The 13,523-nt window shown below is 42.1% G+C and overlaps 1 protein-coding gene across 1 annotated transcript in view; it reads right to left on the bottom strand.

The window, feature by feature from the left end:
- Positions 1 to 13,523, bottom strand: part of LOC126273381 (glutamate receptor 2-like) — a 166,906-nt gene that overhangs the window by 80,756 nt on the left and 72,627 nt on the right. The window contains exons 2-3 of the mRNA XM_049976934.1: positions 7,534 to 7,704; positions 4,243 to 4,460 (exon numbers count right to left, since the gene is read on the bottom strand). Of these exons, the coding sequence (XP_049832891.1) occupies positions 4,243 to 4,460; positions 7,534 to 7,704 (389 nt within the window). The remainder of the gene's footprint in view (positions 1 to 4,242; positions 4,461 to 7,533; positions 7,705 to 13,523) is intronic.

Raw genomic sequence — 13,523 nt, 5'->3', positions numbered from 1 at the left:
TGGGCTATTAAGATTACTTGCGTCTTTTTTGAATTTAATATAAGCCCCAGGTTTTTCGCCCATGTCGCTACTGAAGACAGATCATCATTCATCAGAGCGATTGCAGTGTTTACGTCTTCATGCAGCTGTCAATGGGGATTTAGACCTCCAGTAGAAAAATTGATAAATTTGTTAATCTTATTATATGTGAACTCTGACACTTGTCTTCATAATGTGGCACATAACACACATTGATAGTACATTAAAGAAAGTAGACATACAACTTTCTGTATCTACTGCTAATTCTTACACAATTCTTTAGATAGTACAAATATATATTGTTAGAAGAATATTTAACAATATCTTTTAATATACATAACATTTTGTACTGTATATAAATTTTCCAGTAATAATATTGGACTATTCTTGTTTAATGCGTTGAAGCATCATTAAAATTATAGTAACTTACATTTTCAATTTTTAAGTACAACGTTTATCACAACTGCTATATTTTCGAATTTTGGGCGATGTCCGGAAAGTGCTTGTTTGTTAATTACCACCTTCTCACATTATTTCATGTTGTATAGTCTATTTTTGCTGGAGCGAAGATAAAGTGATATCATCAAGTACCATGCACAGAACGTTGTGCAAGTGGTAAATCTACAAGATAACTATCCATGCTTTAATATCTTGTCAATGACTACAAGTCAATGAAGGAGCTTCTCCCCATAGATGAAGCCTAAAAAACATTGAAAAGCAACAACACGCATATTTTAGTTCAAGAAGCAGAAAAAAAAGATTACTTATCTTTGATGCATACGTCTCCTGACTGAGTAATGTCTTTATTTTCAATGGCGTATGTTGAAATGTACACACGGATTACCCATATCTCCCCTCGCACAAATGTGTCTGCTCAAGTACAGACATTCTTGATGACCATGTATATTCCTTTATCTGGTTGTATTTACGAATTATTTCAACCGAAAACGCTGCAAGATCCACTCAACATATCTAGGATAAATATATTCTTAAACAGCAAGGAACTGAACAAATTCAATGACTAGATCGAGCTTATGAATTGTCTCACAATAATGGAATTGAGAGATTTCTCGTAGCTGTTTTAAAACTCACATCAACGGCTAGTAGATCTGATTAACATTGCGAATTTCGTTACATTTACAAGGCATTATTTACAAGCACACTGTATTGTATCATATTATTATTTTTTTCTCTCTCGTTCTTTTCATTTTACACACATGAGATGTACACATAAAATAATAATAATTTTGTACCATAAACAATATTGGCATAGGAACAAAACAAGTAGAGATATGTTCTTCATTTTTTTTAATTTCTTTATATTCAGCTGTTCGTCTCTATAAGTGGTCGCGGGTGGACGTGTGACGAGTTCCGCAGAGTTGGTGTTGTTGAAGAGATGTGTATTCCATTTGTACACTGAAGGGGTGTTCTGGAAGGTGGTCCGGATAGCAAGGTTTACTCGTTCATTCACGACGACCGTCACCGTCTGTTTATCGTTCCGCGACGGGCCGAGAGTCTTGCATCAGGAGGATCGAGGAAGACAGGAGTAGTTTACATGAGCAGAGGAAGGGCCATCCGTCATATGTCAGAGTACAGTGCAATATTGTCATGCCAGGCTCTGTACACGATGGCGGTAGCAGGACAGAGAAGTAAATAAATTTAAATACTGAATGTATGTATTGAATATTCAGGGTCTGTTGATATTGATGCCAGTTGGAGTTCGCTCAGGATATGTGTACCTTCCAATTTTTTTTTCAATTATTCTTCCAAGATTTATTTTTTTGATTATTTAAGCAGCAATTATTAATCAGTTTCCATTATATATTACACATTATTTCCCCCGCCACTATACAATACCATGTAGAAACATGATTTTTTTCCTCGTCTACAAGGTGAAAGAAACAATAAATAGAAGAATCTTAGGACCAGCTGACGATTGAACCCTGGACCTTAAAGCCTAAGAATTCTCCGTTTAACTAATGAACCCTACAACTGGAGGGTATCCTTAACGAAAGAATTTTTTTGAGAAGAGTAACTTAAGGAAACTAATTAGTAATATATTCCTACTCATTACACGTGGCTCTCTCGTAACGGCTGTGAAGTTACTTGAAACGAATTCAAAGAAATCTGCTTTGTGGGAGCTGAGGAGCTGCGAAGACTTATTTAAAAACTAAATCATTGTTGAAGCTATTTCCTCAAATACTTATTGTACAGAGAACACGCTGTTATGAAACTTTCTGACAAATCATATTTTGTGTGAGATAAGAAAGTAATAGAGGTACTTGTTTACTAGTTATGTAACTGAACCGGGGAAAATGGATCGTTGGACCATTAACTATCTAACGTTCTCTAATTCCCCCATCAGCAGCCGCTACCCGGAGCCTTCATCTGCCCACCCTTACTAGTTAAGCGCACTCCTGAAATTTCCCACTACAGCGTCCTGGGTTTGTGCCCTATACTGATTTTCTTCCAGTTTCCTGGATGATAGGACGATGATGATACGAGTCCAGAGTTAAAATGGTGGACAGGCTTCAATCTCTCTTCCTCTACATTTTTCGGCCGCCTTTCATTTCAGCAGTTTACCTTGCTACGATCGGACATAGGTAGGTGATTGGTAACATAGAGAACACCCTTCGTTGCGAAATGTGATCGTGTTGCCCAAATCGAAAACATCACTCTTCACTTGTTGAAGTTGCTCAAACCTACGTGGAAAAACGTTGCTTCAAAGGGATAACAGTACATACCATTTTACTTCGTGCATTGACTTAGCAAGTAACACACTTCCCGACGATACCTAGTCCCAACCATGTTTTCGTTAGCAATTGCATCTACTATATCTACATCTACATGTACACTCTGCAAATCACATTTAAGTGCCTGGTAGATGGTTCATCGAACCACCTTCACAATTCTCTATTATTCCAATCTCGCATAGCGCGCGGAAAGAGCGAACACCTTCATCTTCCCGTTCGAGCTCTGATTTCCCTTATTTTACCGTGGTCATCGTTTCTCTCTATGTAGGTCGGCGTCAACAAAATATTTTCGCATTCGGAGGAGAAAGTTGGTGATTGGAATTTCGAGAGAAGATTCCGTCGCAACGAAAAACGCCTTTCTTTAATGATGCCCATCCCAAATCCTGTATCATTTCTGTGACACTCTCTCCCATATTTCGCGATAATACAAAACGTGCTATCTTTCTTTGAACTTTTTCGATGTGCTCCGTCAGTCCTATCTGGTAATGATCCCACACATCGCGCCAGTATTATTCTAAAAGAGGACGGACAAGTGTAGTGTAGGCAGTCTCCTTAGTAGGTCTGTTACATTTTCTAAGTGTCCTGCCAATAAAACGCAGTCTTATGTTAGCCTTCCCCATAACATTTTCTATGTGTTCTTTCCAATTTAAGTTGTTCGTAATTGTAATGCCTAGGTATTTAGTTGAATTTACGGCTTTTAGATTAGAATGATTTATAGTGTAACCGAAGTTTAACGAGTTCGTTTTACCACTCATGTGGATGACCTCACACTTTTCGTTATTTAATTTATTCCAGTTTCACACTGAAGTTTGCGATTGCTATACTGCTTTTACAAATTAATTTTTCTCGCTAAAAAGTTACTAATTCAAATTCCATCAGGTCTGCGAACTGTTCGTACACTTTTGGTGTGCTTCTTCTATATGTGACCGTTCCGCGTGAAACCCGAAAAAGGACTCTGTCCTAGCATTCTTGCACATTGTGACTTGTTGGAAAAAAGGCGTTCTCAGCTCCAAAAGTTGCGCAGAACCTGCGATGCACAAGAGGTACAATTTACTAAATCACACCACTATCGATAATAATACCCTTTATATGACGCATTGCGCACTAATTATCTATCCGTATGGCTAAGAGCTCAATTCTCACTGGCACGATTTTCTATTTTTCGTTTTTCTTATTTTTATTTATTTGTTTAAACCATTTTCGACTGTTTCGACAGCTACACAAGCTCTTCATTACTTCTACCTTTTGACAATGCGTCCCAGTTCATGGTTTTGACTCTCAGAGACGTAATTTTCACCCCTCCCTTCTTTGCGGGTCACAGCTACAAACGAAACTCACAGCTGTTATAAAGTTACGTAACTCACGAAGATATTTTTCCTAGTAAAACAGACAAATTCAGTTGACAGTCATATTAGAGTTTTCTTGGACATTTCAGCTACATATCTTTATTACTCCAAACATTGTGCCCTACCTTGCATGAGGAATATTCCCACGACTTGCAGGAAATCGCTGTATGTTCCCTTGTCATCTCCTTCGTCAGCTTTTCTGCACCTCCTCTGAATTCTGAGCACCACCCAAGTGGTGACTACCAAGGTCACGGTGCACAGCCAGAGGCAATTGTCAAAGGGTAGTAGAAAGTGGACCCATCTGAACTCTTGCTCTCTTGGCTCCTGAATGTACACGTTCATCCTGCGGACAGTAAGGCAGAAATACTAGCTTCAGACATACGTACATTTCGTAAGCTAACAACACTAACACGCACTGTAAGCCCCCCTCCATTCTCAATAGATTACGAGTGTTCTCACAAAGTGATGAACACATTTTAAGCCCAGTAACTTACGCCCAAAGGGAGAATGTGAATCAATGAAAATATGATCTGATCTTCTCACTAACGATATGAGATTGTAAGCTCGTGGAAATCAAAATAAAAATGAGGCAAAGCTACTCGGAAGTAACAACTCAATTTTCAATACGTGCGTGAAATACTTGATCCTATACCAGTCCAACTTTCAAGTGTTCAAATTCGCATCTCTTAGGTCTAATTTGTGCAAGGATAAGTGCTTTTGTCGTCTGTTACCAACTTTGCCTAATACCCTATAAACATTTAGTCACTTTGATGAATGAAATGACCCGAAATGACATTATCTCAGCAGCTAAAAATCTCGTAATAGTATCAGCTTCAACTTACTTTGTTTGAGGAAAATACTTCATGAAACAAATAATTTCAACGCGGAACGCTTGCAGTGAGATTCTAAATTCAAATTAAAAAAAAAACTCTACTCCATGAAAGTACATTTGTATCCTAACGTGGACGCAAATAAACATAGCTGAATTTGTGATACAGTACCTGGAATAGGTGTGAGTTAAGGAATCTACAAAATCCAAATGCAAGTCGCCGAAGTGGCGTCAAATCGAAAGACTTGCAGCCACCTAACACTCTACCCGACGGGAGACCGTAGTCACATGGCATAAATGGTTTAAAATACTGAAATGAGAGTTTGGCAAATGATAGCATGCAAAGGGGAGAATATTTTGCCATATAGTTATTACGAAAAATTTCATTATGTAACTACAAACTTTTTCGATGAAAGAATGTAATTTTTGAGGGCCCCCTATAGCTAGTGAAACGAGAAATGCTATGGAGTTTAGAACAACGTAAGTGGAGATACTACACATTTATTTTGTAATGAAGATGTGCTTTTTCATAAGAGACTGACCTTACTTTTCCTCAGTTCCTCACTTAATAAACTTAATGAACCACTGTTGCAAAATTCCCTCTCAAGTGTGTCTACAAAAAATATTAGTGAGCTGAGATTGTGTTAACTCCGCTGCGTTTTGGCAAAAGAAGCAAATTTTAACATGGCAAAAAGAGAAACGTGTAGGTTTTACTCAAAATTCGCCACTGATGCTGCTTCTCTGAAAGTTAGGAATGGTCAACAAGTCAGGCGAAAATAAATCGCTGCGTCTCGAAACTAACCTCCTGCAGAGTTGACAGATCTTTCTGAATGATCACCACGCATGCGTCGGCGTGTAGGGGAGCCCCACAATATTTACAAAAAATGCGAGTATAGGCTTCAGTTTAGAACGCACTGTCCCTCCAGGGCTCGGCGTTTCCCTCACAGTGCCTTCCTGCAACACCCACCAATACCACTCTCCCAATGGCTGCCCTGCCGTCTGCACATCTACCAACCACGGCATTCTGCACGAACTCTACCAGTGATTTCTGCTCACAATCTCCATTTGATTAAATTTATTTGAAGTGCCAGGACTTTTCGCATGGCACCACCGATGCTATTGCAAGACAGAGTGGTACACGGAGGCATTTCTATGAATGTAGTGCATTGTAGTAGCCACAACATTCAAAGTAACAGTTGTCGTGGAGACTGTGCTACATGATTTTAGGAGACTGTGACATGGTTTCTTTCTTATAACGATCTTACTGGAGAGATCAATGACAGTGAAAGTAAGTAAATTTGAGTTTGTACTACTGCTGTTATGATTGGTTTCGAATGAAACCACTGGAGCAGTATGTGCTTTCGATATAAATTTATTAAATTCTAGGCCTATTTCTGTTGCTTATTTAGGCCTATAATTTCTTTTAAACATTATGACTTCTTGGAAGTTTCGACATGTGTGATTGTATCTATGAAAAATACAAAACTTCTTTCAAATATATCTCACAGAATGATGGGTGGTTGAAAACTGTAAGCCCCAGTGGTTCAAAAGTGAAACGACAACATTAAAATAATTGATTGCTTACTTTTTGCCAATTTATTTTGTATTCCTAGCTTCCTATGCTAATTAACGTTAGGTTTGTGAAACATTTTTAGATTATATTCCAAAGCGAAACCTCTTCCTTAAAATAATAGACTGTATACTTTCTGCCATTTTTTTCTTCTGTTCGTTGCTTACTATGACGATAAAGATCAATTTTGTGGAACATTTTAACGTTAAAGTGTTTTACATTGCTGGAACTCTGAGGGTTAAGCCATTCTCACATGAGACGTGCTTCTCATCGCGACGTGGTGTCCTCTATGGTTGCTGTACGCTGTGAAATGACCTGTTGTATCTCAAGGAACGCGCTCCTAATTATGATATATGATCTCAACACTCTCCAGTGACAGTTTTACGCTGCATGTGGCATGTAAGTATGACTGTATCTACAAATATCATTCTTTCATGTTTAACGATGACAAATTGTACCAGGACGACGCGCTTTTGATAGCTGATCATTGTCCTGTAGCACTGAAACTGTATACGTTCATAGCACGTAAATTATAACGCTAAAAGCATCAAATACGTGAAGTCTTTAGCTACCAATATGTAGTTGCCTGTTATTTTATTATAACTAACCGTATCTGAAAGAAGCATTTTTGAGGGATCTGCGGTTTGTTGTTGCCTTGAAGCAGCTTACATTCATACCACGTAATAAATAAAATAAAATAAAAACATCAACTACGATATTTAACTCCAAACAATATGGTGATACCGAAGTCCTACTTGCAAAATGTAAACGATGTCGCTTTCATTTGTTTCATATTCGATGGATCATGTACACGACAAGTCGTAGTGACATCAAATGAGTCATTTTACACACACGCCACAAATTAAGAAAGCAAGGCAAACAAAAAATTTTGCCCAAAGGGCTGTTCATAAATGAAGCATTTATGTTAATTGGTACTGTTGATGAGACGAAGTTGACAGTGAACATACTGTTTAGTAAAGAGCACTAGACGTCTCTCGAGGAAGGACGGCCACTGACCCTGAGAAGATGAGTGGCAGAGAATAGTCGATGACGCGGTGGCGCTCGGGTGTCATCATGACGAGGGCAGCAGCAGCCTCGACGTGCCCTGAAAGCAGCCGCCCCACGAGGCCGTTCCAGCTGCCGCCGCGGCTGCGGAAACCCCAGCCCGCGCTCTCCTCGTACCGGTACCTGCCACACACACACACTGCACGTCACACCATTAAGGCACTCGGACGTCATCACGACGAAGGCGACGGCCACCACGACGCGTCCAGGCAGTAGCTGCCCCATCAGACCACACCAGATTCCACTGCGGTTGGAGAACCCGCAACCCGTGCTCTTATCATACATGTACATTTTTGAAATTTGTGGTAAGGTCCTATGGGACCAAATTGCTGTGCATTTTGGATATTTGTGGTAAGTCACTATCGGACCAAACTGCTGAGGTCATCGGTCCCTTGGCTTACACACTACGTAATCTAACTTAAACTACACTCATGCTCATAAATTAAGGATAATGCTGACACATGGTGAAACAACGCTCTGGTGGGCGGTTTGCGGGTTTAAATCACCTCGGGGTATGACCACGTCATGCATTTGACCTGCGATCGTCGCACGGTGGCGCTGGCAGCAGTCCACATACGTAGAGGTGTGTTGGTGTATATCAGAGTACAGTGCAGCGAGTAAGTGTGCAGACGTTTCCAGACGTGCTAATGGTGACTGTGTGTTGAAAATGGCTCAAAGAACACATATTGAAGACGTTATGAGGGGCGATATACTAGGGCGACTGGAGGCTGGTCAAACACGGGCTGTCCGCATGCCATGAAGTGTGATCTCAAGATTATGGTAACGATTCCAGCAGACAGGAAACGTATCCAGGAGCTACAGTACCGGACGTCCAGTGCACAACACCACAAGAAGACCGATATCTCACCATGAGTGCCCGCAGACGGCTACAGAGTGCTGCAGGTAGCCTTGCTCGGGACCTTACCGCAGCCACTGGATTAGCACAGTCACTGGAAGAGTTGTCTCCAGACACACAGTCTACAGACGACTGAACAGACAGGGTATATCCATCCAGAGACCTGTAAGGTCCATTCCACTGACCCCTGGTCACAGGAGAGTCCGTAAAGCCTGGTGTCAAGAACACAGTACATGGTACAGTGGTTCCAGGTTATGTTCACAGACGAGTGCAGGTATATAGTCTGAACAGTGATTCTCGCCGGGTTTTCATCTGGCGTGAACCAGGAACCAGATACCAACCAATTAATGTCCTTGAAAGGGACCTGTATGGAGTTCGTGGTTTGATTGTGTGGGTTGGAATTATAATTGGTGCAAGTACACCCCTGCATGTCTTTGACAGAGGAACTGTAGCAGGTCGGATGCATCGGAACATCATTTTGCACCAGTATGTCCCCCTTTTCAGGGGTGTACTGAGTCCCACCTTCCTCCTGATGGATGATAACGCACGGCCCCACCGAGCTGCCATCGTGGAGGAGTACCTTGAAACAGAACACATCAGGCGAATGGAGTGGCCTACCTGTTCTCCAGACCTAAACCCCATCGAGCCGTTTGGGATGCTCTCGGTCGGTGTATTGCTGTACGTCTTCAAACCCTTAAGACACTTCAGGAGCTCCGACAGGCACTGGTGCAAGAATGGGAGGCTATACCCCAGCAGCTGCTCGACCACCTGATCCAGTGTATACCAACCCGTTGTGCGGCCTGTATACGTGTGCATGGTGATCATATCCTATACTGATGTCGGGGTACATGTGCAGGAAACAGTGGCGTTTTGTAGCACGTGTGTTTCGGGACGATTTTCTCAACTTGTCACCAATACTGTGTGTTCCCTATGTGCCAATGCTATTATCGCCAGTTTTGGGTAGTCCCACGTTGTGTGGCACCACATTCTGCAATTATTCTTACTTTATGAGCATGAGTGGAGCATACACTAAGGACAACACAGACACCCATGCCCGAGGCAGGACTTGAACCTCTGACGGGACAGGCCCACGAATCGTTGTGAGACGCCCTAGACCGCGCAGGTACCCCGCATGGCATTCATGTACATGTCGCACAGTCAACACTACACTACAGGTCACAGCATTAGGCAGTCGGTTATAAACATGAAGAAGGCGCAGACACCTCGACTCGCCCCGAAAGCACCCGTCTCACCAGGTTGCTCCAGCTGCCGCCTCGGCCGTGGAATCCTCAGACTGCGCTCTCCTCGTGCCGGTACCTGCCATAGTCAACACACTACCTATCACAACGTGAAGGCGGGCTTATCGCTTTCCGTGCTACCGTGTGAGCGAATAGTACATGGTCATGGATTGAGTGGCAATGCTTTTCACTGGTAGTGAATAAGAATACACTCTAAGGCAAAAGAAAAGAAAAGGAGTTATGGAGATGGGTCACAAATTGATATTCATAAAGGTATCGACGGAAAACGCAAAACTGTAAACTTTAGTGGTCGATGGATGAATGTGTGATGCTGCAGAGCAACTTCACTGCGTTCCTGGCAAGGATAACCAGTGGACATGTCGATACCGGAGCATAAAGTACTTGCTAATTTCATTCCATTTACACAGTTGTACGGTAGCTAGGCCTCGCAGATCTGTCCGTGAATAGTGTACGCAGATGTCGGCATTTGAGAGAGGACGTGAAGTTGGGCTCAGTGAATCCAGTTGGAGTAATTACCGAATCTCTCGACACTTGAATCGGATCGATGGCACTATTCAAAAATGTCGGCACGGATGGTTGAACCATAGCCGTACACAGCACCAAGTAGGATATGGTCGAACTAGACAGATGGCAAAACGAGGGTCCTGAACAATTGTCAGAGAGGCACTGAGAGCCAGATTCACGATTACCATCGATCCGACGTGCAACTGGTGCTTCAGTGAGCACAAGCAGTATTAATTGTTGGCTCATAGAAAGGGTTCTGAGCTCACAGTCCCCCTTGCCCCGACTACCATCGACCTCTGTACCCCAACAAGCCTTTTTGCGGTAGTGTTGGGCACATTGCCTGGGATGCCATTGACTGGAGTAGAATTGTCTTCAGTGATGAGTGAAGCTCCAGCTTCGAACTGAGCCCTGATGATCAGCGAAGATGTGTCTGGAGACGCCCCAGACAGCGGTGGGATACCTACCTGGCTGTCGCTCGCCATACTACCCGACAACCAGAAGTGAAGATCTTTGGTGCCATTTTATTGCACAGCAGGACTCCTTTGGTTGTCATCCACAGCACCCTCACATTACAGAATAGCGGTACGTCGACGAAACTATGCAACCCGTTTTTTCACCTGTTCATGGCAAACCATCATCGGACTACATTTCTGCTAGATAATCTCCATCTGCAACTTAAATCACTTAATAAAGTAAAGGCTTCCGGTCCAGATGGTATACCAGTCAGGTTCCTTTCAGAGTATGCAGATGCAATAGGTTCATATTTAGCAATTATATACAACTGCTCGCTCACAGAAAGTTCCGAACCTAAAGACTGGAAAGTTGCTCAAGACACACCAAGGGAAATAGGAGTAATCCACTGAATTACAGGCCCATATATATCTAATGTCGATTTGCAGAGGGTTTTGGAACATATACTGTATTCGAACATTGTGGAGTACCTCGAAGAAAACGATTTACTGACACATAGTCAGCATGGATTCAGAAAATATCGTTCTTACGGAACACAACTGGTTTTTTAATTTCTGCTCATTAAGTAATGAGTGCTATCTACAGGGGATGTCAAATTGACTAAAAATTGACTAAAATACATTTTCAGAAGGCTTTCGACACCGTTCCTCACAATCGTGTTCTAACCAAACTATGTGTCTATGGAATATCGCCTCAGTTGTGTGACTGCATTCCTGATTTCCTGTCAGAAAGGACACGGCTCGTAGTAATAGACGGAAAGTCATCGAATAAACCAGAAGTAATATCCGGCGTTCCCCAAGGAAGTGTTATAGGCCCTCTATTGTTCCTAATCTATATTAACGACATAGGACGAATCTGACATAGGACGACATAGGACATCTGAGCAGACGTCTTAGATTGTTTGCAGATGATGCTGTCATTTACCGTCTTGTAAAGTCATCAGATAACCAAAATGAATTGCAAAATTATTTAGATATATGTGTGGTGAGAAAAGTGGCAATTGGCCCTTAATAAAGAAAAGTGTGAATTTATTCACATGAGTACTAAAAGAAATCCGGTAAATTTCAATTACGCAATAAGTCACACAAATCTGAAAACTGTAAATTCAACTAAATACTTAGGGATTACAATTACAAATAACCTAAATTGGAACGATCACATCGATAATCTTGTGGGTAGAGCAAACCAAAGACTGCGATTAGAAGGTGCAACAGATCTACTAAAGAGTCTGCTTACACTACACTTGTCCTCCCTATTCTGGAGTATTGCTATGCGGTGTGGGATCCGAATCAGGTAGGACTGGCGGATGATATTGAAAAAGTTCAGAGAACGGCGGCTCGTTTTGTATTATCACGAAATAGGTGAGATAGTGCCATAGACATACGAGAATAGGAGGGGCAATTATTAGAACAAAGGCGTTTTTCGTTGCGACGGAATCTTCTCATTAAATTTCAATCAACAGTTTTCTCCTCAGATTGTGAAAATATTCTGTTGGCACCCACCTACATAGGGGGAAATGATCATCACGATAAAATAAGAGATATCAGGGCTCGCCCAGAAAAATGTAAATGCTCGTTTATCTCCGATAGTGGAACGGTAGAGAAACAGCTTCAAGGTGGTTCATTGAACCCTCTGCCAGGTACATAATTGTGAATAGCAGAGTAATCATGTAGATGTAGATGCACATGACGAGAGCTTCTACTAGTTGTCTTCGTGCTTGCATGAACCTACCTTGGTCAGAAACATTGCAGGGCGTCTTCCCAATTGAGAAAGTTTGGATTATTACGGGATCTAACGCTCCAATCGGACAGAATTTGGCATGCTATCTCTCAGGAGGACATCAGACAGTTCTATCAATCAATGCCTATCCGAATAACAGCTTGCGTAAGGACCAGAGGTGGACCAATGCATTACTGAACTGCTCAGTTTGTGGAGTTCTTTTTCTCGAAAGAATCATACATTTTTTCTGAAATTGAAATCATTTGTTTGTCTGTACATGACCACCATATTTAGCGATTTTCGTCCCGTTCGTATGATTTCTTCATGTTGTGTCTCTTTCTTCTGAGAGTGTACACACTACTGGCCATTAAAATTGTTGCACCAAGAAGAAATGCAGATGATAAACGGGTATTCATCGGACAAATATGTTATACTAGAACTCACATCTGATTACATTTTCACCCAAGTTGGGTGCATAGATCCTGAGAAATCAGTACCCAGGACAACCACCTCTGGCCGTAATAACGGCCTTGGTACGTCTGGGCTTTGAGTCAAACAGAGCTTGGATGGCGTATACAGGTACAGCTGCCCAAGCAGCTTCAACACGATACCACAGTTCATCAAGAATAGTGACTGGCGTATTGTGACGAGCCAGTTGCTCGGCCACCATTGGCCAGACGTTTTCAATTGATCTCGGAAATGTGCTAGGGAGCAGTCGAACATTTTCTGTATCCAGAAAGGCCATTGCGGCTCCTGCTACATCCGGTCGTACATTATCCTGCTGAAATGTAGTATTATGCAGGGATCGAATGAAGGGTAGAGCCACAGGTCGTAACACATCTGAAATGTAACGTCCACTGTTCAAAGTGGCCAAACGCGGATGCGACCATCATGATGCTGTAAACAGAACCTGGATTCATCCGAAAAAATGACGTTTTGCCATTCGTGCATCCAGGTTCGTTGTTGAGTACACTATCGCAGGCGCTCCTATCTGTGCTGCAGCGTCTAGGGTAACCGCAGCCATAGTCTCCGAGCTGGTAGCCCATGCTGCTGCAAACGTCGTCGAACTGTTCGTGCAGATGGTTGTTGTCTGGCAAGCGTCCCCCTCTGTTGACTCAGTGATCGAAACATGG

The sequence above is a fragment of the Schistocerca gregaria genome, chromosome 5 (genome assembly GCF_023897955.1).
Source record: "Schistocerca gregaria isolate iqSchGreg1 chromosome 5, iqSchGreg1.2, whole genome shotgun sequence".
NCBI lineage: Eukaryota > Metazoa > Arthropoda > Insecta > Orthoptera > Acrididae > Schistocerca > Schistocerca gregaria.
The sequence above is the reverse complement of the archived record's forward strand: the minus strand, read 5'-3'. Positions and strand labels throughout refer to the sequence as shown.